This window comes from Equus quagga, chromosome 17, assembly GCF_021613505.1.
Source record: "Equus quagga isolate Etosha38 chromosome 17, UCLA_HA_Equagga_1.0, whole genome shotgun sequence".
Lineage (NCBI taxonomy): Eukaryota > Metazoa > Chordata > Mammalia > Perissodactyla > Equidae > Equus > Equus quagga.
This window is the reverse complement of record NC_060283.1, coordinates 7,717,119-7,736,425: the sequence shown is the minus strand read 5'-3', so window position 1 is coordinate 7,736,425 and position 19,307 is coordinate 7,717,119. Positions and strand designations below refer to the sequence as shown.

Genomic DNA, 19,307 nt, shown 5'->3' with positions numbered 1-19,307 from the left:
CACGTACTCTGCTTCGGGGGCCCGGGGTTCGTGGGTTTGGGTCCCTGGTGTGGACCTACACACTGCTCATCAAGCCACATTGTGATGGCATCCTACATACAAAGTAGAGGAAGGTTGGCACAGATGTTAACTTAGGGGCAATCTTCCTCACCAAAAAAAAAAAAAAAAAAAAAGGGCATAGTGAGAGGTTGGAATTCCATTCAAAGGACAGGGAGAAGCCACTGGAGGGTTTTAAGCAGAGAAGGGTCATGAGTCAGTTCGTGTTTCCAAACGACTTTTCGGGCACTGGGTGGAGGCCACCTGGAGGAGGGTTGGTGGCAGCGTTCCACTTTGATAAGAGGCTCTGGGCAAGGCAGGGCAGGTTCCCTCTGGAAGCGTGGGGTTCTGGGAGGAGCAGGGAAGAGAGCTGGCCAAGCCTCAGGTAGTGGGGGCTGGGCTGGGCCGAGCTCTCTTCAGCCCAGGCCTTGCAGGCCCCACTTTGAGTCCCTGGGCACCCGGCCCAACACTGGGCAGGTGGCGCTGAGCCCTGCCCTCCCCGGGCTCTGCTTCCTTGAGCCCCAGAGGCCTCCTGCCTCTGGCCTCTGGGGTTGGACCAGGGCTCTCCAGGGAATTCACAACTAGAGGGGACCCGGGAGATGGAGTCCTTGCCACTGCCACCCTGTGCCGATGGGGAGGCTGAGCCCCGAGGGAGGAGGCCGCGGGGAGACAGCGGCAGGCGACTTTGTTGTCCATTAGTCTGTCTTTCTCTGCTTCTGGCCCGCCTCCTGGATCCCCATGCTGGCGGCAGCGGGCACTGAACCCCCTTAAAAACGGCTAGAGAAAGCTATCTGAGGAGAGCGGTCATTAGGGCGCTGTAGAGTAAGACAAGATGCAAATATTGAAAATATTTGTCAACAAGACACAGTTTAATACTATGTAGAAGACGACGTAGCCGTTAAAAAGGCCAAGGCCGGCGGTTCTGACCCGACACGAAACAGATTGCAAAACATACTGCAAAGCGTGGAGATGCACAATGGCGCGTGTGGCTGCAACCACACGGACACGGGCAGCGCATCTCAGGAAGGACAGGGAAAGCGCTGACAGGGGGTTGGGATAGGGGACGGGGGTTGGGAGCGCTGAGGAGGAGATTTTGTCTATAGCCTTATGCATCTTGACATTTTGGGTCATGCATCTGAAAAATTTCCCAGGGTCTCGGTGTCAGCTGACGAGGGAGCCCCTCCCCAGCCTCCCATCAACCTGACTCAGCTGAACCGAGCCTGAGAACCACACTGAGGGGCAGCCGGGCGTGTCTGCAGTGACAGGGCTGACAGCAATCGGCTACACGGCCCCGTGCCTCTGAGGCTTGAGGGAGGGTGTGACCGAGATGTTGAGCAAGGCAGGGACCTTTGGCTGCTGGGAGGTGAGGCCCAGTCATCATGCTTGGCTGACCTGGAGCAGGCGCTTCTGAGCACTTCCTGGGCTGGAATCTTCGGAGGGTGCAAATAGGAACAAGATTTGCAGAGGGTCAAATCTGACGGACGCTTGATATTATTAATACTAAAGATAATAACCGTGCCAGGGGCCAATTAATGAACCTTTAAGCCGGGCACCAGCTCCTTCCTCGAATCCTCCTGAGAGGATTACTGGCATTTCCAGATGCATCTAGGGAGGTTGAGCAACTAGACGTACTCTGAGCCTGCACAGCTTCCGGTTGCCTGGTGAGACCTAGCTCACCTTGACCATGAGCCCCTTGCTCTTTGCACCCTGGCCGCGCTGCCTTCTTGCAGTCGCTTCTACCACTTAAGAGCTGTGTGACTTAGGGCAAGTTATTAACCTCTCTGAGTCTCTGTTTCCCTCTCTGTAAAATGCAGATAATCCACTTCGTCCTTATTTCATAGACTAGTCCAACGCGAGTAAATTAATAACTGTGAAGTACTTGTAACCATGACAGACTTGTGGAAAGCTAGTGTTTGCCAGGATTGTTACTATTATTGCCTTATATTTCATCAAATCTGAGATGTCATCGATTGTAAAAGATGCCACTAAGGAAAAAAAGCATGCTGCCAGTTAACTATGCCCCAAGGCTCTTTCATCACTAGAATCTTTATTTTATACTTCCCGAAGGAGCTCTTTCGGACTTAGGCAGAGACTGTCATCATATATAATTCTCATGCACACATAAACACGAAAATGGAAGCAAAATAAATTGTGTACGGTGTTCGGAAAACTCCCTCACATTTCGAGTCCGACGGAGGGGTGGCGTCTGTGTTTCGCTGCCCCCGCCTCCCGTGAGCCATGAAAGAGCTGCAGAGCAGCCATGCAGGCGGCTCTTAAACCAGCTTTGCAATCGGCTTTTGCTTTGGGAGCGTCTGGGTCCCCTCTCCAGGGGCTCCCACCATTTGGCTCCTGGGATTAAGATGGCTCCGCTCTTGCCTCTGGGGTTATCTTCCAAGCTGCTGATTTTCTGCAGGGTTTGAGGCTTTTGAAGTGTGGGCAAGTGCAGGCAATGACAACTGTGTCAGGACTGCAGGCAGCCAGCCAGCAACTTGACCATGTCACCTGACTTCAGAGATTTAAAGGTGAGAAATTAAGTGTCTTGGAATCGATGAACCATGAATAATTTCTGAACTTTACACCGGCCATGCTTCCAGCTGCCACAGAGCCCTCGCACATTCTGTTCCCTCTGCCTGAAATGCCTTTCCTTTCTCCCCTCTTTGCCTAGTTAACCACTCATCCTTGATCTCAGCTCCACCGTCTAGGCCCCTCGGGGATGCCTCCCTGGACCATCCTACTGAAGTCAAGTCCCTTCCCCATCAATGCATGTAGTACAGCTGGAATGTTACATTTTGAGGATGCGTGTGATTTTGGGGGTCGCTGTCTCCCCAGTGTCCCATGCATCCCATGAGGGCAGGGACTACGTGGCTTTTTACTACATCCCAGTACCCAGCACACAGTCCCACCCGGAGCCAGTGAAGGAGAGGATGAATGGAGGCCTGGAGTGAGCAGAGGGGAGGCTGGGATGTCCCCCCCCACCCCACGCCTGTGTGGTACGGACCCATGCTGCTGGTCTCCGCAGGGGATCTGCTTCCCTCCAAGGCTGCAGTCCAACCCCCTTCTTTTACAGATGGGAAACTGAGGCTCCACGAGGTCACTTGCCACGGCCCAGAGGTCCTGTCTCAGTCCAGTGTGATGGGGGGCAGGGGCAGGGTCAGAGGAGGGGCGCTCACTTCTGGCTGGGGTCAGAGGCGGCTGGCTGTGGGAGGCGGCATGTGACCATGCTTCACAGGTCAGGGGCCATTTGGGTAAATCAAGGGGAAACATCGAGGGGAAAGAGAAGATGGGCAAATCGGAAGACGCATGTGTGGACACCAGTCTTACTGCGCAAGGCCTGGAGCCCCTGCAGGAGCCCTGGAGGTGCGAGGCTGAGGTCACCCTCTCCCGTTTCGAGTTGGGAAAGTGAGACCCAGAGGGGCTGAGGACTCACCCGCCATTGTCTGTCGAGCGAGGAGAGCTGTGGGCCTTGCTGCTGAGTGGCCCTGACCCCACCATCCCCCGCTAAGTTCCGGGCCCTCTGGGAGATGCTGCAAGGATGCGTGTGGCGAGGTGTGGGTTAGGCAGGACTCTGGGGGTGCACAGGCCGGCCTGTACCCGGAAGGAGGAAGCAGCTCGGGGTGTCTGTGGCTGGCTCGGGATCCCCCACCCCGGGACTTCCTCTTCCTCTCAGGGCAGGTGTAGCTGCCACAGCGGGACCAACACCCTGACCCCGTCATGGATGGGGGCAAGGGGCCCAGACTCAGAGACTTCCTGAGTGGGAGCCTGGCCACCTGGGTGAGGGGGCAGGTGGGAGGGGTCTGGGGAGGGGAAGTGAGCAGCTGAGAGGGGCTGGTTTGGGGGTGGGGGGGTTGGGGGGCAGAGCTGGTGCCTGAGGGGAGGGTTGGGCTCAAGTATGGGCCTGGAACAATTCAGGCAGCTGCGGGTCCAGAAAAGGGGTCCAGAGGCATCCAGGGAATTGGTGACGAGGGGGTTGCGTGGGCTCAGGGGGCAGGACAGAGGGGCTCAGGAGTCATTCTGCCGGTAGGGTCTCCCACCCAGGCCAGCTGATGCATCTCTGCCCCAACAGGCCCTCGGACTGGCTGGGCTGGTGGGGGAGGCGGAAGAGCCGGAGGAGGAAGAGGAGGAGGAAGGAGAGAGGCCCCTTTGTCCGGAGAAGAGGTTCTTGCGTCTCAGCGATGGCGCCCTGCTCCTCCGGGTGCTGGGCATCATGTAAGGGGCATCAGCGGGGCGCCTGGGGGTGCTGGCAAAGGGGCTTGAAGGGAGGGGGCTGGGCAGTCAGCTGGAAGGAGCCTGAGGGGGTAGTGGGCGGAGCCTGGCTGAGAGGACGTGTGCAGGTCTTCGATTACCCCTCCCACCTATCGCCCCCCTGTGCCCGCAGGGCCCCTACTTCCCGAGGAGACCCTCGGATGATCAGGGGCCACGGTGGTCCCGCAGCCTGGCGGGTGCGGAACCTGAACCAGCTGTGGTGCCGACTGCGGGACTTCTACCAGGTGAGGGGTCGGGAGGGGGGAGGCTGACCCTGGGACCCGCCTGCGGGAAGGCCCTTGTCATATCTCCTGCCCTCTCCACGCCCAGGAGGAGCTGCAGCTGCTGATCCTGTCGCCACCCCCAGACTTCCAGACGTTGGGATTTGACCCCTTCTCAGGTGCTCTCTCCCACCACCCCTTCCTGCTTCTGCCCCCTCCCCCCACCCGTTAACCCCTTGTGGCTTGTGCCCTGCAGAGGAGGCGGTGGAGGAGCTGGAAGGCATCCTTCGGCTGTTGCTGGGGGCGTCAGTGCAGGTGAGGTGGGGGAGGAAGGGCAGGGTCCACCTTCGGCCCCGGAGGCAGGAGGCTCCTGAGCCAGCCACCCCGCTCTTGTCTCCCTGCAGTGTGAGCACCGTGAACTCTTCATCCGGCACATCCAGGGCCTCAGCCTCGAGGTCCAGAGTGAGCTGGCTGCTGCCATCCAGGAGGTATGGCTCTGGACGGGCCTCCTACCTGGGGACACCCTGCCCCCCACCTTCTCAGGCTGAACTGCTCTCCCTGCCCACCCAGGTGACCCAGCCCGGGGCGGGCATGGTGCTGGCCCTGGCTGGGCCTGAGCCTGGGGAGCTGGCACCTCCGGAGCTGGAGATGCTGTCCCGGAGCCTGATGGGGACACTACTGAGACTGGCGAGGGAGCGTGACGTGGGGGCCCAGGTAGGGGTAGCGGGGGCATCGAGGACCAGGAGGAACGCGAGGACCACGGCGACCCAGATATGTAGGGGAGATGGGGTTAGGGTCCAGGTGTGGGGTTGGAGTCGAGGGTCTTGGGGCCAGCAGGGCTGCAAGAGCCAGATTCAGCTCATGGTAGTTGGGGCCAGATGTGGGGGGCATGGGATGGATTACTTCTGACTCCTGACCCTTGACCTCCCACAGCGGTTGGCTGAACTGCTGCTGGAGCGAGACTCGGCCCCCTTATTGCCTGAGGCTCCTTCTAGGACTGCCCCGGAGGGCCCGTCACACCACCTGGCCCTGCAGCTGGCCAACAGCAAGGCACAGCTGCGGCGCCTGCGGCAGGAGCTGTGAGTGCGACCCGCTGGGAAGGGGACGGGGGTGGGTGGGGGGGGGGGGGGGGGGGGGGGGGGGGCAGATCAGGCCCGGAGCGGGGGGCCCAGCGCCATGGGTACGGCTGGGATCAGGCCTGGGAAGGGCTGAGGGTGGCGGAACCCAGACCCCTCCAGCGTCCCTTTCCTCCAGGGAGGAGAAGGCCGAGCTGCTGCTAGACTCCCAGGCGGAGGTGCAGGGCTTGGAGGCTGAAATTCGCAGGCTCCGCCAGGAGGTGCGCACAGATGCTCCCCGCCGCGTTCCCTAACCCTCTCTCCGCTCCCCTCCCGTCCCATCGCTTCTCCCCAACCCTAAGCCCTCTGGCCCGCGGCTGGCCGTTCCCAGCCCCGCGTCGTCTGGTCCAGGCCCAGGCGCTGTCGGGACAGGCCAAGCGGGCCGAGCTGTACCGCGAGGAGGCGGAGGCGCTGCGGGAGCGGGTGGGCCGCCTGCCCCGCCTGCAGGAGGAGCTGCGGCGCTGCCGCGAGCGGCTGCAGGCGGCCGAGGCCTGCAAGGGCCAGCTAGAGGTGAGCGGGGGGCGGGGCCACGGGGGCGGGGCCTGGGGAGGGGCGGGGCCTACTGGGGAGGGGGTGGGCCGTGAGGAGCAGCGAGCTGGGGTCCAGAAAAGATGGAATCAGGCCTTACGGAGGCCACAGTGACCTCTGGGAGAAATGGGTGAGGCGGTGTCTGGGGAAACGCTCTCTGGAGGATGGGGACGATGTGGGGAGAGGTGGGGCTGTAGGTAAGGTTAGGCCCCCGAGAGGAAGGTGGGCCAGGTGTAGGGGAGGTGGTGTCTGGAGAGAGCAACCAGCAGTAGAGCTGCTAAGCAGGGTCTAGAGGGATACCGCCTCGAAGGGTAGTTTCTGGGAAGAAGGGGCGGAGCCTCCATAGGAGAAGGGCGGAGCCAGGTGCTAGGGAAGTGGTACCCAGAGAGACCCTGGAGAGGGAGGAGGGGCCTAGAGAGCTCCAGCGGCGCAGGGTCCCATGGTGGGGGGAGGCAGGGTCTGTGGCCCTGGCGTGCTGGGGGTCAGCATCCCAGCACGGTTCTTTGCCCCCCCACCAGGAGGAGCGGGTGCTCTCAGGGGCTCTGGAGGCCTCGAAGGCGCTGCTGGAGGAGCAGCTGGAGGCCGCTCAGGAGCGCTGTGCTCGGCTGCATGAGACTCAGCGCGAGAACCTGCTGCTGCGGACCCGGCTTGGGGAGGCCCACGTGGTGAGACTGCCAGAGAGACCCCCGGTGACCCCAGTGGTCCCCCAGGGTTCCCTAGTGATCCCTGTGACCCAACTCCTTGTGACCTCTAGTGACCTTCTGGCCCACACACTTGGCCTGGCCGTGGTGGGGAGGGCTTGCCTGACCCTGTCCCCCCCTCCAGGAGGTGGACTCTCTGCGGCATCAGGTGGACCAGCTGGCAGAGGAGAACGTGGAGCTGGAACTGGAGCTTCAGCGGAGCCTGGAGCCCCCCCCAGGCTCTCCTGGGGAGGGTGAGTGGGACCCCAGTGGAGGGGTCGGGGATGGGGGGTTGCCTGTATTGTCCTGCAGATCTAGTGGGGGCGGCTTCTGACTTCATCCCCTTCCCCCGGCTGTCGCCCCAGCACCCCTGCCAGGAGTGACCCTCTCACTGCATGATGAAGTGAGGGAGGCAGAAGCTGGGCGGCTGCGGACCCTGGAGCGGGAGAACCAGGAACTCCGAGGCCTGCTACGGGTGCTGCAGGGGCAGCCAAGGGGCCAGGTGAGTCCCGCCCCCTACCATCCTGGCAGGTCCTTCCTGGCATCCTCCTCTGGTTCTGACCGTCCCTCTCTTGTGCCCTCAGCCCCCCCTGCTGGAGGAGCAGAGTGAGGACTCCATGGATCCAGAGCTGGATGCTGCTCCCCAGTCTCGTCCAGGCTCAGACCACGGCCCCGAGGGCTTGGTTGGCCAGGGAGAGGATGAAGGTCCCCAGGCCTTGGACCTGGCTCCCCCGGCATCAGACTCAGCCCTCGAGGGCTTAGCCGAGTGTCCCCAGGCATCTGATTCGGACCCACTGGTGACGGAGAGGCCCCTCCAGACAGCTGCCATGGCCCCCCAGACCCCAGACTTGACGCCCCAGCAGTCAGGCCCCGCTGCAGAGACACAAGAGTACCTGGAGAAGGCTGGCTGTGGAGCTCCTCTCCAGACCCCTGCCTCTGTGGCCCCACCTCAGGGTCCAGAGATGGAAGTTCAGGCCCAGCTGTTGCTGGGAGGAGAGACTGGGGAGTTGGTGCCCGAAGCCCAGGGGCCGAGACAGGAGGGCAAGCCCGGCCCCTCGGACCCCAGCCTCTGTGTGCAGTTGGAGGAGCAGGAGACCTCAGGCCCGGGGCTGGACCTACCCCAGGAGCAAAGAGAGGCCGGAGAGCAGGAACAGAGGCTGGAGGGGACAGTTGGAGACCCAGCCCAGCCAAGACCACAGCAGAAGCAGGAAGGGGCCCCTGAGGCCCAGGCCTGGGAGGGGCCGATCCCGGAGGAGATGTTGGTCAGTCGTGTCACAGAGCAGGAGGCCCTCAAGGAGGAGGTGGTGCGGCGGAGGAGAGAGGCCGAGGCCCTGCGAGCTGAGCTGGAGGCCCAGGCCCGGAGGCTGGAGGCCCGAGGCGCGGAGGCCGCCCGCCTCTCCAAGGAGCTGGCTCGGGCACAGAGGGCAGAGGCCGAGGCCCACCGGGAGGCGGAGGCTCAGGCCCGGGAGCAGGCCCGGCTGCGGGAGGCCGTGGAGGCGGCTGGCCGAGAGCTGGAGGCCGCCTCTCGGGAGCGTGAGGCGCTGGCCGAGGCGCTGGCCGCCGCGGGCCGCGAGCGGAGGCAGTGGGAGCGCGAGGGGCCCCGGCTGCGGGCCCGGGCCGAGGTGGCCGAGGCGCGGCTGCATGTGCTGGAGGGCGAGGGCCGCGGGCGCCTGGAGGAGGCTGAGCGGGAGCGCCAGCAGAAGGAGGCCCTCCAGGAGGTACGTGGGGCTCGTGGCTGGGCCAGGAAATGGGGTTCCGGGCGGTCGCTGGGGTGTGGGTTCTTCCTTCCAGCAGCAGCCACGGAGAGCCCAGCACCGAGCTGGGCCTGGAGACGAACAGACCAAGCGCATTCCTGCCTTCCCAAGGCGGGCCTGGCCTGGGACCCGGGGCAGATGTCCCCTGCCTCGGATGGGGTGGCTGTAGGAGTAGAGAAGAGTGTGGGCATGGAGCCAGACTGCCCGGGCGCGTCTCCTGCTTTCTGACAGTGCACTTGCCTCCACCCCAGAACCTCCTTCTGGAAAATGGGAGGACTCTTCACAGCTTCCTCCGCGGGTCTTTCTGAAGACCCAGGGAGACGAAGGAGTGAAGAGCCCAGTTCGTGCTGGGCGAAGGCTCCAGACACATTGGTTATTAAGGGCCAAGTGCTGTGGGAGCCCGTGGGAGAGGGAGCTGAGGCCGGGGTGGGGTGGGGGGGCGGCTGTGGGGAGGGTTCTGAGGAGTGGTCAAGATTTCACAAGGTGGGGAAACGCACTTCATCCAGAGAGAACGGCATGTGCAAACACTTGGAGGCGCTAAAGATGCTCAGGGCCCTGGGAGGAGTGGGGGACAGGGGCTGGAGAGGTGTGCTGGGCCAGCTCTGTAAGTGTCCTGTAAGTGCACCAGGCAGGAAGGCCACCCAGGGGTGTGGGCAGACCTATGGGAGGCTGGGTTTGGGGAGGGTCACCTTGGTGTGCAGGGGAACCTGGGGCCATTCGGAGGCCGTGCCAGTGGTCCAGGTGGCAGGTGAGGCTGGCTGGGGCTGGAGCGGGGGATGGAGGAGAGAGGGGGCCTGGCACCTCCGTTATGCCTTCATTCAAGTGTGTTTATGGGCCTCTCCTTGGCACCAGGCCCTGTACCAGCCTGTAGGCACTAACAGTCTGGGGTGGAGACAGCACAGTGCAGAGAGCCATGGGGTCCAGGAAGCACATTGGACTCAGGCTGAGGCATGTCAGGGAGGGCCTCCTGGAGGAGAGGAGAGGATGGCAGTGAGCCAGGAGGAGGTGCAGGCACCAGTTTGTAGGGGTGGGAGGAGGCGACGAAGCAACGGGGAGGGTTTTCTGGCCAGTGGGGCCTAGTGCTGGGGGGAGGGTGTGCTGCAGGCGAGGAATAGAATCTTCCAGCTGAGCACAGCTCCCAGTTTCATCCCTGTTGTACAGACGAGGATACTGAGGTTCAGAGAGGAGGAGTGATTTGCTTAGAGACCGTTCCCGATGGAGAGGAGGGGGAACCCACTGTTGGGTTGAGCGGGGTTAGGTATCGTGCAGGGCAGCCCTGGGGAATGTGAGAATTGGGAGTGCCGGTAGGAGGGTAAGGCCGAGAGGCTGTCTTTGGGGTCCACTCTGTAGGATGTGACTGAGAGATGCTGTCAGGCAGACCTGGGTTATATCCCAGATCCCCTACTTTCCCAGCTGTGCGACTTGGGGCAACTTACTTAACGTCTCTGAGTCTCGGTTTCATTACCTGTAAAACCGGAATGCAAACGACCTGCCTCACAGGAGCCTGTGAGCTAATGAGTGGAGAGAGCTTGGGGCAGCACGGGGCACTGAGCATGGGCTTAATCCGAGGAGACGCAATGCCAGCAGGTGGGCAGTAGAGGGGAGGGGAGGCCTGGCTGGCTGGAAGAGCTGGCTCTGAGGACCGAGAGGGGAAGAGGATGAGGACAAAGGGGAATTTCACGAGATTTCCCGGTTGGAGCAGTTCCTGATGACTACTGGGTGTGACACAGGAGGAGGTGGCTGGCTGGGGACGTCAGGGAACCAGGGGCTGAGGGGGTTGGCCCCGTGGGCTGGGGGGAGGGCAGGAGGTGCAGCGGAGGGGACGCTGAGGGCTGTGGCCAGGGCCTGGAGGGGGGCAGGGCAGGGGTCTGGCCTGGGATTCTAGTCTCCTTCATCTGCACCACCATTCTTCCTACCCTCAGCCTTGGACTCTGGTGGCTGCTGGCCCACAGGCAGCAGGGCCTCATGGGACTTGTAGTTTTTCAGCAAGGGGTGTCGGGAAGTGCAGTGACCCTGGGAGGAGGCCTGCGTGGGGTTGCTAAGCCAGGAAGATCAGATCAAAGGCTTGTCGACTTGGTTTCCAGAGGCAGGATTTAGAAGGAGGTTGGTCAGAGTTGGCCATTCCCCATGGCTTCATCCTGCCAGGGCCCCCGCACCTGAGAATGGTTTGACCTCCTGCCCTCTGGGGCCCACAGGCCAGAGGGGGCCTCCTGCCCCCTTCTATAATGGTGCGGCCCAACCGCCACAGGACGCTGGCCGGCAGCATCCCAGCCCTCCCCCTCCCGGCCCCCACTGTGGTTAGGCCTGGCCTTCACAAGTTCCTGTCCTCTGTGGCTGAGGGCGCCCCCCAGACCCACCTCCGTCGAGCCCCTCTTTCCCTCACATGGCCAGTGTGGCCTCAGCATGGAGGGTGCGACCAGCTGTCACTCAGCACGTGAGGACCCGTGGGCTCAGAGAGGTGAAGACACTTGCCCAGCGAGTGTCTCTGGCTCCTGGCCCCGGGGCCCACCTCACACCCTGCCAGGCTCTCAGTCCACAGCTCTTTCCTATTCCCTCTGCAAGGCGACCAGGCTTTGCTCCCGTTTTACAGATGGGGGAGTAGAGGCCCAAAGGGCTAAAGATACGTGTCCAGGGTGACAGAGCAAGGACAGAAAGCGAGGTCCCCTGACTCTCAAGCCTCTGTGTCCGGCCCTCTCCTGGCCCCTGAGAGAGACTGGTGTCTGTCCTTCTGGCCCCGACCCTACTTTCCCTGCTCTTAGGAGCTGGAGAAGGCCGTGGTGCGGGGCCAGGAGCTGGGGGCCCGGCTGGAGTGTCTGCAGAAAGAGCTGGAACAGGCGGCTCTGGAGCGCCAGGAATTTCTGCGGGAACAAAAGTTCCAGCACGAGAGGTGGGGCTTTGCGTGAGGGGCAGAGGGGGGCAGGCAGGGGCTTGGGGAGACGTGGGTGCCGAGGCTTCTCCTGGCAGGTACCAGGGCCTGGAGCAGCGGCTGGAAGCTGAGCTGCGGGCGGCCGCCACCAGCAAGGAGGAGGCGCTGATGGAACTCAAGTCGAGGGCCCTGCAGTTGGAAGAGGAGCTGTTCCAGGTGAGGCTGTCCGTGGGAGCCGTCCCAGCCCTCCCTCCATCCCACCAGCAGACATCCAGGGCTGTGTGTGCTCCCGGCCCTCCAGCGCCCCCTCTGGTCATGCCCCTCGATTCTTGGCCAGTTGCTCGCCTTGTGCCTCCCCTCGGGGCCTGTTGGAAGGAGCACTGTGCCGAGAGTCACGCTGACTCTGCCCAGACCGTGTGGTCTTCTTGGGGCCGGCTCCCTCATTCCTTAAATGGACAGAACCCGGTGGCTCTGCTCTGGGTGACTGCTGTGTCTCTCCCGCGCAGGCCCCACCACTTCCTGGTGAGCTCAGTTACTGTCGTGGGAAGTTGGTAATGGTTTCTGATGCCCCTGCTCTGTGTGGCTCAGGGCTCAGTGCTGGCGTGCGGTGGGGCCCTGTGTCAGGCCACCGCCCTCAGAGGGCTCACAGTCCACTGGGACAGAGGCAAGAAAACAGGCGACCGTAACCCAGGGTGCTGGGGCCACTGGGCACCCATAGGCTGCCTAGCTGGCACGCATGGGGTTGGCCAGAGGAGGTTTTCTGGAGAAAGCGGTGTCAAAGAACCTGGGGTGCAAAGTTGCGGGATCTTGGGGAGGGAGTGGGGTGGAGGGGTGGGCAGTGTTAAATGCTGCTGAAGGGGGAAAGGTCCACTGGTTTAGGTCCCTGTGCCCGTCCCCAAACCGCCACCACTCCCCTGAGTGACCGCCCAGGGCCTCTGCTTGCAGCTGCGCCAGGGCCCTGTGGGGCCGGGGCCCAAGGATGGTGGTGAGCCGAGGAGCATGGAGGCCCAGAGGGGGCGGCTCATCGAGGTGGAGCGCAGCGTGAGTGCGGGAGCTCGGTGGGCATGGGCGGGGGAGGGGTGCCCCAGCAGGCTGGCCACTCTTCACCCTGCTCTCCTTCCGGGCAGAATGCAACGCTGGTGGCCGAGAAGGCGGCTCTGCAGGGGCAGCTGCAGCACCTGGAGGGGCAGCTGGGCAGCCTGCAGGGGCGGGCCCAGGAGCTGCTGCTACAGAGCCAGCGGGCGCAGGAGCACAGCAGCCGCCTGCAGGTGGGTGGCGGCCTGGGCGCCCCGTCCCTGGCCCCTTATCACTGCCCCTTGACCCCTTGGCATCATTTCCTGTCCTTTTCCCTGCCCCAGCTCCCAGCCAGCTGCCCCAACCTGTTCCTGGTCATGTGGATCGTGCCCTCTGACCCCAGCCACCCTGTTCTGCACCCTTCCTCCCATCCCTGCCCTCTTCCGCTTGCCCCTCCCCCGACCCTGCCTCCTTCCCCTGTTCCTACCCCCTTCTCCGTCGTCTGGTCCCCACGGCTGTGCCCATTTCATCCCGTCTCCAGTCCTCTCCTGTACACCCAGCCATTAGTCCCTTCGCTTTCTCTGCCCCGTCGCAGCCCCTTCCATCCCATCCCTGCCTTGTGCCTCTTTCGCTGCCCTCCACGCCCTGGCGCCAGCACCTGCCTCCCAGACCCCCTCCCCTCTCCTTGCTGATTAGCTTCTGCCTCGGCTCCCTGCTGCCCCTACCCCAGCCCCTGCCTCCTCTGCAGCTCTCTCCTTGTCCTCTGCCCAGCCTCAGCCTTTTGCTCCCTGTCCCTTACTGCCTGTCTGGCCAGTGATTCCACCCCAGCGGCCCTGCTCGCTCCTCTGCCCAGGCCGAGAAGTCTGTCCTGGAGGTGCAGGGCCAGGAGCTGCACAGGAAGCTGGGGGTGCTGGAGGAGGAGGTGCGGGCGGCCCGCCAGTCCCAGGAGGAGGCCCGAGGGCAGCAGCAGGCCCTGCTACGGGACCACGAGGCCCTGACACAGCTGCAGCGGCGGCAGGAGGCCGAGCTGGAAGGGCTGCTGGCCCGGCACCGCGACCTTAAGGCCAACATGCGGGCATTGGAGCTGGCCCACCGGGAGCTGCAGGGCCGGTGAGCCTCTCCTGGTACCTCCTACCCGGGGCAGACTCCTTTGGTGGGTGTGGCCCCACCCAGGAAGCACCACCACCCAGCAGACCCACCTTCTCTGCTGTGCCCACTCTGGCATGGCGGGGCCCACGCTCTTCTGGGGTGGCTCACCTTGGGGTTCCTCTGTCATCGGGAGTGCTGGGCGCCTGGCAGGCATCTTGCCCCATGGCTTTGCCCGGGGACCTATGCTTAGGAGAAGGCAGACCCCCAGGTCCAGACAGTCCGGCTGCTTGCTTGCCCCAGCCCCAGGTCCCCGCCGCTCTCTCAGCCCCTGTCTGTCCCAGGCATGAGCAGCTGCAGGCCCAGAGGGCCAACGTGGAGGCCCAGGAGCTGGCCCTGCTGGCAGAGCGTGAGCGCCTGGTGCAGGATGGGCATCGGCAGCGGGGCCTAGAGGAGGAGCTGCGAAGGCTGCAGAGTGAGCACGACAGGTACTAGCCTTGGCTCCGCCCCTCTCCTCTCATGCCGGTTCTCAGTGTTCCCCTCTGTGAAGTGGGCTGGTGGTGAGTTCGTCACTGTCCTTGTGGGGTCTTGCTGTGCCTTCTTGCCCCAGCATGGCTCATCTGGCCCTCATGAAGGGTCTAGGGGGTGAGTCCTCTTGGACAGCAGCTCTCCTTTTCTCTGCAGAGCTCAGACGCTGCTGGCGGAGGTGTCACGGGAGCGAGGGGAGCTGCAGGGTGAGCGCGGGGAGCTCCGGAGCCGGCTGGCCCGGCTGGAGCTGGAGCGGGCACAGCTGGAGGTGCAGAGCCAGCGACTGCGCGAGTCCAACCAGCAGCTGGACCTGAGCGCCTGCCGGCTGACCACGCAGTGCGAGGTGTGCTGAGGGACGGGTGGGGAGCGGGGAGAGAGCGGAGGGGGTGAACCCGTTACACCCCCATCTGCCCTGCCCCCGGCCCTGACAGCTGCTGACGGAGCTGCGGAGCGCCCAGGAAGAGGAGAACCGGCAGCTGCTGGCCGAGGTGCAGGCCCTGAGCAGGGAAAACCGGGAGCTCCTGGAGCGCAGCCTGGAGAGCCGGGACCACCTGCACCGCGAGCAGCGCGAGTACCTGTGAGCGGGCTGCGGGCAGGCCCTGCCTAGCTGCTGGGAGCGGGAGGGGTCCTGAGACGCCTTTGGTTGTTCATGGGGAGATGCCAAGGGAGGTCCTGGGAAAAGGGCTGGGGCTGACCGCCCGGGGCTCAGGGCGGCAGCAGTTTATCAAGCCACACGGGAGTCGGTCAGTGTGTTAACAACCAGCTATACCAGCGCGCACCTGCTGAAACCTCAGCCACCTCCTCCCAGCCTCATGCCGGCCTCCTCCTCCCCATCCTCCCAGGGACCAGCTCAACGCCCTGCGCCGCGAGAAGCAGAAGCTGGTGGAGAAGATCATGGACCAGTACCGCGTGCTGGAGCCGGTGCCCCTGCCCCGGACCAAGTGAGCGGCCCCTCCACCCGCCCAGGGCCCGGGACCCTCCCAACCTAGCCTTGCCCTGCCCTCAGACCCCTGGCCCAGCTCAGGTCCAGGCCCCAGCTCGGGTTGGCCTGGCCTTTGCCATCCCTGACGTGGCCCTCTCGTTCCTCCTTCCTCCCTGGCCTTACCCCTTCTTGTGCCCTCTTGCCCCCAGGAAGGGCAGCTGGCTGGCAGACAAGGTGAAGAGGCTGATGCGGCCCCGGCGGGAGGGGGGCCCCCATGGGGGGCTGCGCCTGGGGGCCGATGGGGCTGGCAGCACCGAGAGCCTGGGGGGCCCCCCAGAGCTGGAGCTCTCCGAGGGCAGGGAGGCGAATGGGACAGGTGGGTTTGGGGGGGCCCGGTGACCAGGATGGCTCCTACCCCATGTCCCCTACTCCCACTTGGCATCTCCCAACACCTGTCTCTCTCCTTTTCTGTGTAGCTTGCATAGTGCCCCCCTTCCTGCTGTACTCCCCCCTCCCCCTAGATGCTTCCAGTAGCTCTTTGCCCTGAGTTTCTGCCATGTCCCCCTCGGCTGGCACCTCCCTTCTGCCTGCACGGCCACCCAGCCATCCACAGCAGTGCTGAGGACCTCAGAGAAGCAGGGGCCTTTAGTGAGAGGTCACTTATCCTAGTTAGCAGATGACGAAACCGAGGCCCAGGGAGGGGAGGCGCCTTGCCCATGGTCATACAGTGAGTGAGTGTCAGAGCCAGCACAGGGTCCAGCCTCCTGTCGCCACCTTTCTTCACCCAGACCCTCCCCCTGCCTCTGCAGCCTCCTCTCCTCGCCCCTGTGCAGCCTCCCCTGCTCTGCTGGCCCCTCCCTGTGCTGCGCTACACCCTCCCTGCCTGTACCTCCTGTAGGGTCCCCATCACCGGCACCCATGCGCCGGGCCCAGAGCTCCCTCTGCCTGCGGGACGAGACCCTGGCAGGTGGGCAGCGGCGAAAGCTCAGCTCACGATTCCCTGTGGCACGAAGCTCTGAGTCGTTCAGCCCCGGGGATACCCCCCGGCAGAGGTTCCGACAGCGCCGACCAGGCCCTCTGGGGGCGCCCAGCTCCCATGGCAAAGGTGAGGGACAAGGGCCCTGCCCCCAGTACCCCCTAACTCCTTCGGGGAGGGGTGCTTCCCTCCTGTCCTCTGTGTCTCCCCACGAACCCTGCCCACCTCTGCCCTGGTCCCCATGGCCCAGTGGCTGCCTTGTGCCTCCCCAGGACCCGGCGTGGGATGGGATGGCTCCATCGAGACCCTGGCGGAACACGAAGCAGATGCCAACCGAGAGGGTGAGTGGGGGCCTGGGAGGCAGTGGGGCCCCTGGCAGACCTCATTCTTCATTCACTCATTTGACCACGGGCCTTTACCAAGTGCCGGGCAGGGTGCGAGCTGGGGATACAGGAGGGCACATTCTGGTATGGGAGGCAGACAGTAAACAATATGCATAAAAATAATGATTATCGATCGTAGCCCTGTCCAATAGAAGTATGGTGGGGGAGCTACATGTGTGATTTAAAATTTTCTAGTAGCTTCATCACAAAAAGTAAAAAGAGAGGAAATTAATTTTAATAGTATATTTTATTTCATTTAATATGCCCGAGCTGTTGCCATTTCAACGTGTAGTTGATGTGAAAAATCACGAATGAGATATTTTATATATTTTTTTCATACTAAGTCTTTGAAGTCCAGGGACATCTTACGCCCGAGCACGTGCGGTTCAGACCAGCCCCATCTCGCGTGCTTGGTCCCAATTTGGGGAGCGCCACCCTAGAAGCTCAGGAGGCAATAATGTTCTGGGGCAAAAAGGAGACGAGAACGAGGGAGGTCGAGAGTGCTGGGTAGGGGGTTGCGGTTTTAATCAGGGTGCTCAGGGTCTCTGCAGAGAGGAGGTGAGTTGGAACAAAGACTTGGAGCTGAGAGTTTGTGGTGTCGACGTCTCTGGGGAATGGCGTTCCAGGTGGAGGGAACAGCAGAAGCAAAGGCCTGGCATGTTCAAGGACTGGCTGGTGCTGCTGGGGGAGGAAGGGGAGAGCTGAGAGGCGGTTAGAGGGGCGGAGGGTGGGCAGAAGGGTGTGGCCTTCGGGGCGCCTGGGATGCTGGGAGGCCCCCGGGGGAGCCTGCCTGAGCTGAGCCTTTGTCTCCAGGCCTCGAGGTGCAGGAACCCGAGAAACGTCCTCTCACCCCTTCCCTCAGCCAGTGACGCCATGTGGATGGGGCGCCCGGCAGGGCAGTCTTCTCACCGCTGCAGTCTCAGCGGGGACCCCAGGCAGCCCAAGAACTTGGGGAGCCAGGGCACCCGGGGCAAGTCCTGGGACAAGGAGGCCTGGGCCCCCGGATCCTGTGCGGCGTGCACTGGGGCCCGGAGATGGAGCCGGGATGAGCTCGAGGACAGGGGGCATGGCCGGCCCCCGCGAGCTGCTCCTTGCTGGGGCTCTGGCTCTGCCACGCGGCCCACGCTGAGGAGGCAGTCTCTGGGGGACCCCCCCAGCTGAAGGAGGCAGGCCGGAGTGGGCAAGAGAGCCCCCTGCCCGGTCCAGGTGGGGAGTCAAGGACCATGACCTGAGGACTGGGGCCTGGGACCCTCTCTGAGCCTGAGCTGGGACTGAGGGACCTGAGAATAAAACTGGGATGCAACCGCCGGAATCTGCACTCTGCATCTGCTGGCTGCATCAGAAGCCGCGAGGCCCAGGACACGTGTGGCCTGGAGCCTGCTCTGCTGGGGCTGGGGAGGGAGGTGTCTGTGGCCGTAGGCCTCCTTGCCCTGCACGGGGCAGCAAAGGGCTTTCCTCAGGGGAGGGGACCGTGGGGTGGGGGTTCTGGTAGCCAGCAGTGGGTGGGGCCTGAGTCTGGGCTCAGCCTTTGCTTTCAAGGGGGGTCTGGGCTCCAGGATGTGGGGCACTGAGGCCCCAGAGGCCCTGCCCCCTTCCTTCCCTCCCTCTTCTCTCCTCATCCTCTCCCCCCACTCCTTTGGGGGTGAGCCCCTCCCCAGGGAGTTCCCAGCCAGGTAGGGTGTCGCCTGGAGCCAGGGGCTGTCATGGAGGGACAAGAGAGGCAGGAGGGACACAGGGTCTCTGCCCGGGGCCTCTGGGACGCCGCCCGGGAACAGGGCAATTAGGCTGGGTGGCAGGACGTGAGTCAGGGCAGCTGGGCGGCCCCCGGTTGGGCGGGCTGCCCGTCTGAGGTGAGGCAGCCTGAGCCTGAGGGTGGGCTGAGCTGGGAGGGGTGCCAGGCCAGCCTCTCCAGGGTGACCTGCAGCAGCCGCTCACCGGGTTTCCACAGCCCCCCTGGGGACAACCCACGGCCCTGCCTGCCTCTCAGCCAGAGCTCCAGAGGCCGGAAGGGTGGGAATGGAACCCCCAGGCCCTGGCTTGGCCAGCAGCTGAAAGCTCCCTCCCAGGCCTTCAGCCTGGGGGCTCTGATGGCCGCCCCACCCTGCTTGGTGGCTCCTGTCAGGGAGGGGGATGAGGCTCTGGAGGCCAGCCAGGGTCTCCCGGCCTGACCCCTGTGTGGCTCTGGCACCCCTTTTTGAGGCCTACTCCAGGCTCTGTGCTAGCACCATGCTAGGCTTGGGGACAGCAGGGCACAGAACCAGGTGGGGTGTGTGGCTCTGGGCGGGCTGTGCCGGTTGGCTGGGACCTGCGGTGCTTTTACAGGTCGGCTAAAAATCGGCTGTCCCTCCCTGCTCTAGGGCGGGCTGTGCCGCAGCGCCCCCTGCAGGCGCTCCTGGTAGGGGAGCCCGGGGACAGAGCTTGGTGCTGCGCGCGGGAGCCCCCAGGCCCTCCCCTGCAAAGGCAAGTCCACGCCGAGTGGGAGGTGCTGGACCAGGGCGGCCGTGAGACCCTCAGATCCCCTCCCCTATTTGCGGCGGTCAAGGACTGATCAAGAACGAGGCGACAGGACAGTGATTTTTATGAAATCCCTCTCTCTAGCTGGTGGCTGAGAACTGGACAGAGATGGTTGGCGGCCCTTAAGGCTGGCCCCCGGGGCAAGGGGTGGGGGTGGGGAGGGCTCCAAAGCGCCTGGGTGGGCCCCTCCCGCCTTGGGGCACAGGCTGGAGTGTCTCACCACTGGCTTCAGCAGGCACCCTGGGGCAGACACCTGGCTGGGGGGTGTACGCCCAGCAGAGGCTCCCAACCGGTGTCCGCAGGTCCCCAGGAGGGTCGCGTGGGGTCCCGGAGTGCGCAGTCCTGACACTCGCCCCGTGCGCCTGCGGGAGCCAGGGTCTCCTCCGCCCGCCCACCCATCCACCCGCAGCCCGGCGCTGTCACGTTCCAGCCGCCTGACTCA

At 63.7% G+C, this 19,307-nt stretch overlaps 1 protein-coding gene across 3 annotated transcripts; it reads left to right on the top strand.

The window, feature by feature from the left end:
* Window positions 1–3,724: 3,724 nt before the first annotated feature.
* On the top strand, window positions 3,725–19,246 carry CCDC88B (coiled-coil domain containing 88B). Of its 3 annotated transcripts, XM_046644318.1 has the most exons (28): window positions 3,725–3,807; window positions 4,100–4,242; window positions 4,412–4,523; window positions 4,609–4,678; window positions 4,756–4,814; window positions 4,904–4,987; window positions 5,070–5,213; window positions 5,433–5,578; window positions 5,754–5,835; window positions 5,966–6,124; window positions 6,661–6,807; window positions 6,968–7,076; window positions 7,188–7,324; window positions 7,407–8,540; window positions 11,336–11,463; window positions 11,541–11,658; window positions 12,388–12,483; window positions 12,570–12,710; window positions 13,310–13,566; window positions 13,887–14,030; window positions 14,227–14,413; window positions 14,502–14,647; window positions 14,913–15,011; window positions 15,202–15,226; window positions 15,891–16,097; window positions 16,241–16,309; window positions 17,165–17,557; window positions 19,168–19,246. In XM_046644318.1, exons 1-27 carry the CDS (start codon window positions 3,748–3,750, stop codon window positions 17,510–17,512), a joined length of 4,551 nt encoding a protein of 1,516 aa, XP_046500274.1. In that variant the 5' UTR covers window positions 3,725–3,747; the 3' UTR covers window positions 17,513–17,557; window positions 19,168–19,246. The 3 variants fall into 3 exon arrangements, with proteins under 3 accessions (XP_046500274.1, XP_046500273.1, XP_046500275.1); XM_046644317.1 differs by lacking the exon at window positions 19,168–19,246 and having other exon boundaries at window positions 17,165–18,405; XM_046644319.1 differs by lacking the exon at window positions 19,168–19,246 and having other exon boundaries at window positions 15,202–15,368; window positions 17,165–17,356.
* Window positions 19,247–19,307: the final 61 nt, after the last annotated feature.

Excerpts from the sequence above, each read along its gene's own strand:
- CCDC88B (XM_046644318.1), top strand. The coding sequence starts at position 3,748 with ATGGATGGGGGCAAGGGGCCCAGACTCAGAGACTTCCTGAGTGGGAGC. Across the intron at positions 4,815-4,903 it reads TGCTGGGGGCGTCAGTGCAG|TGTGAGCACCGTGAACTCTT; the intron begins GTGAGGTGGGGG and ends GTCTCCCTGCAG. Across the intron at positions 15,012-15,201 it reads GTGCCCCTGCCCCGGACCAA|GAAGGGCAGCTGGCTGGCAG; the intron begins GTGAGCGGCCCC and ends TCTTGCCCCCAG.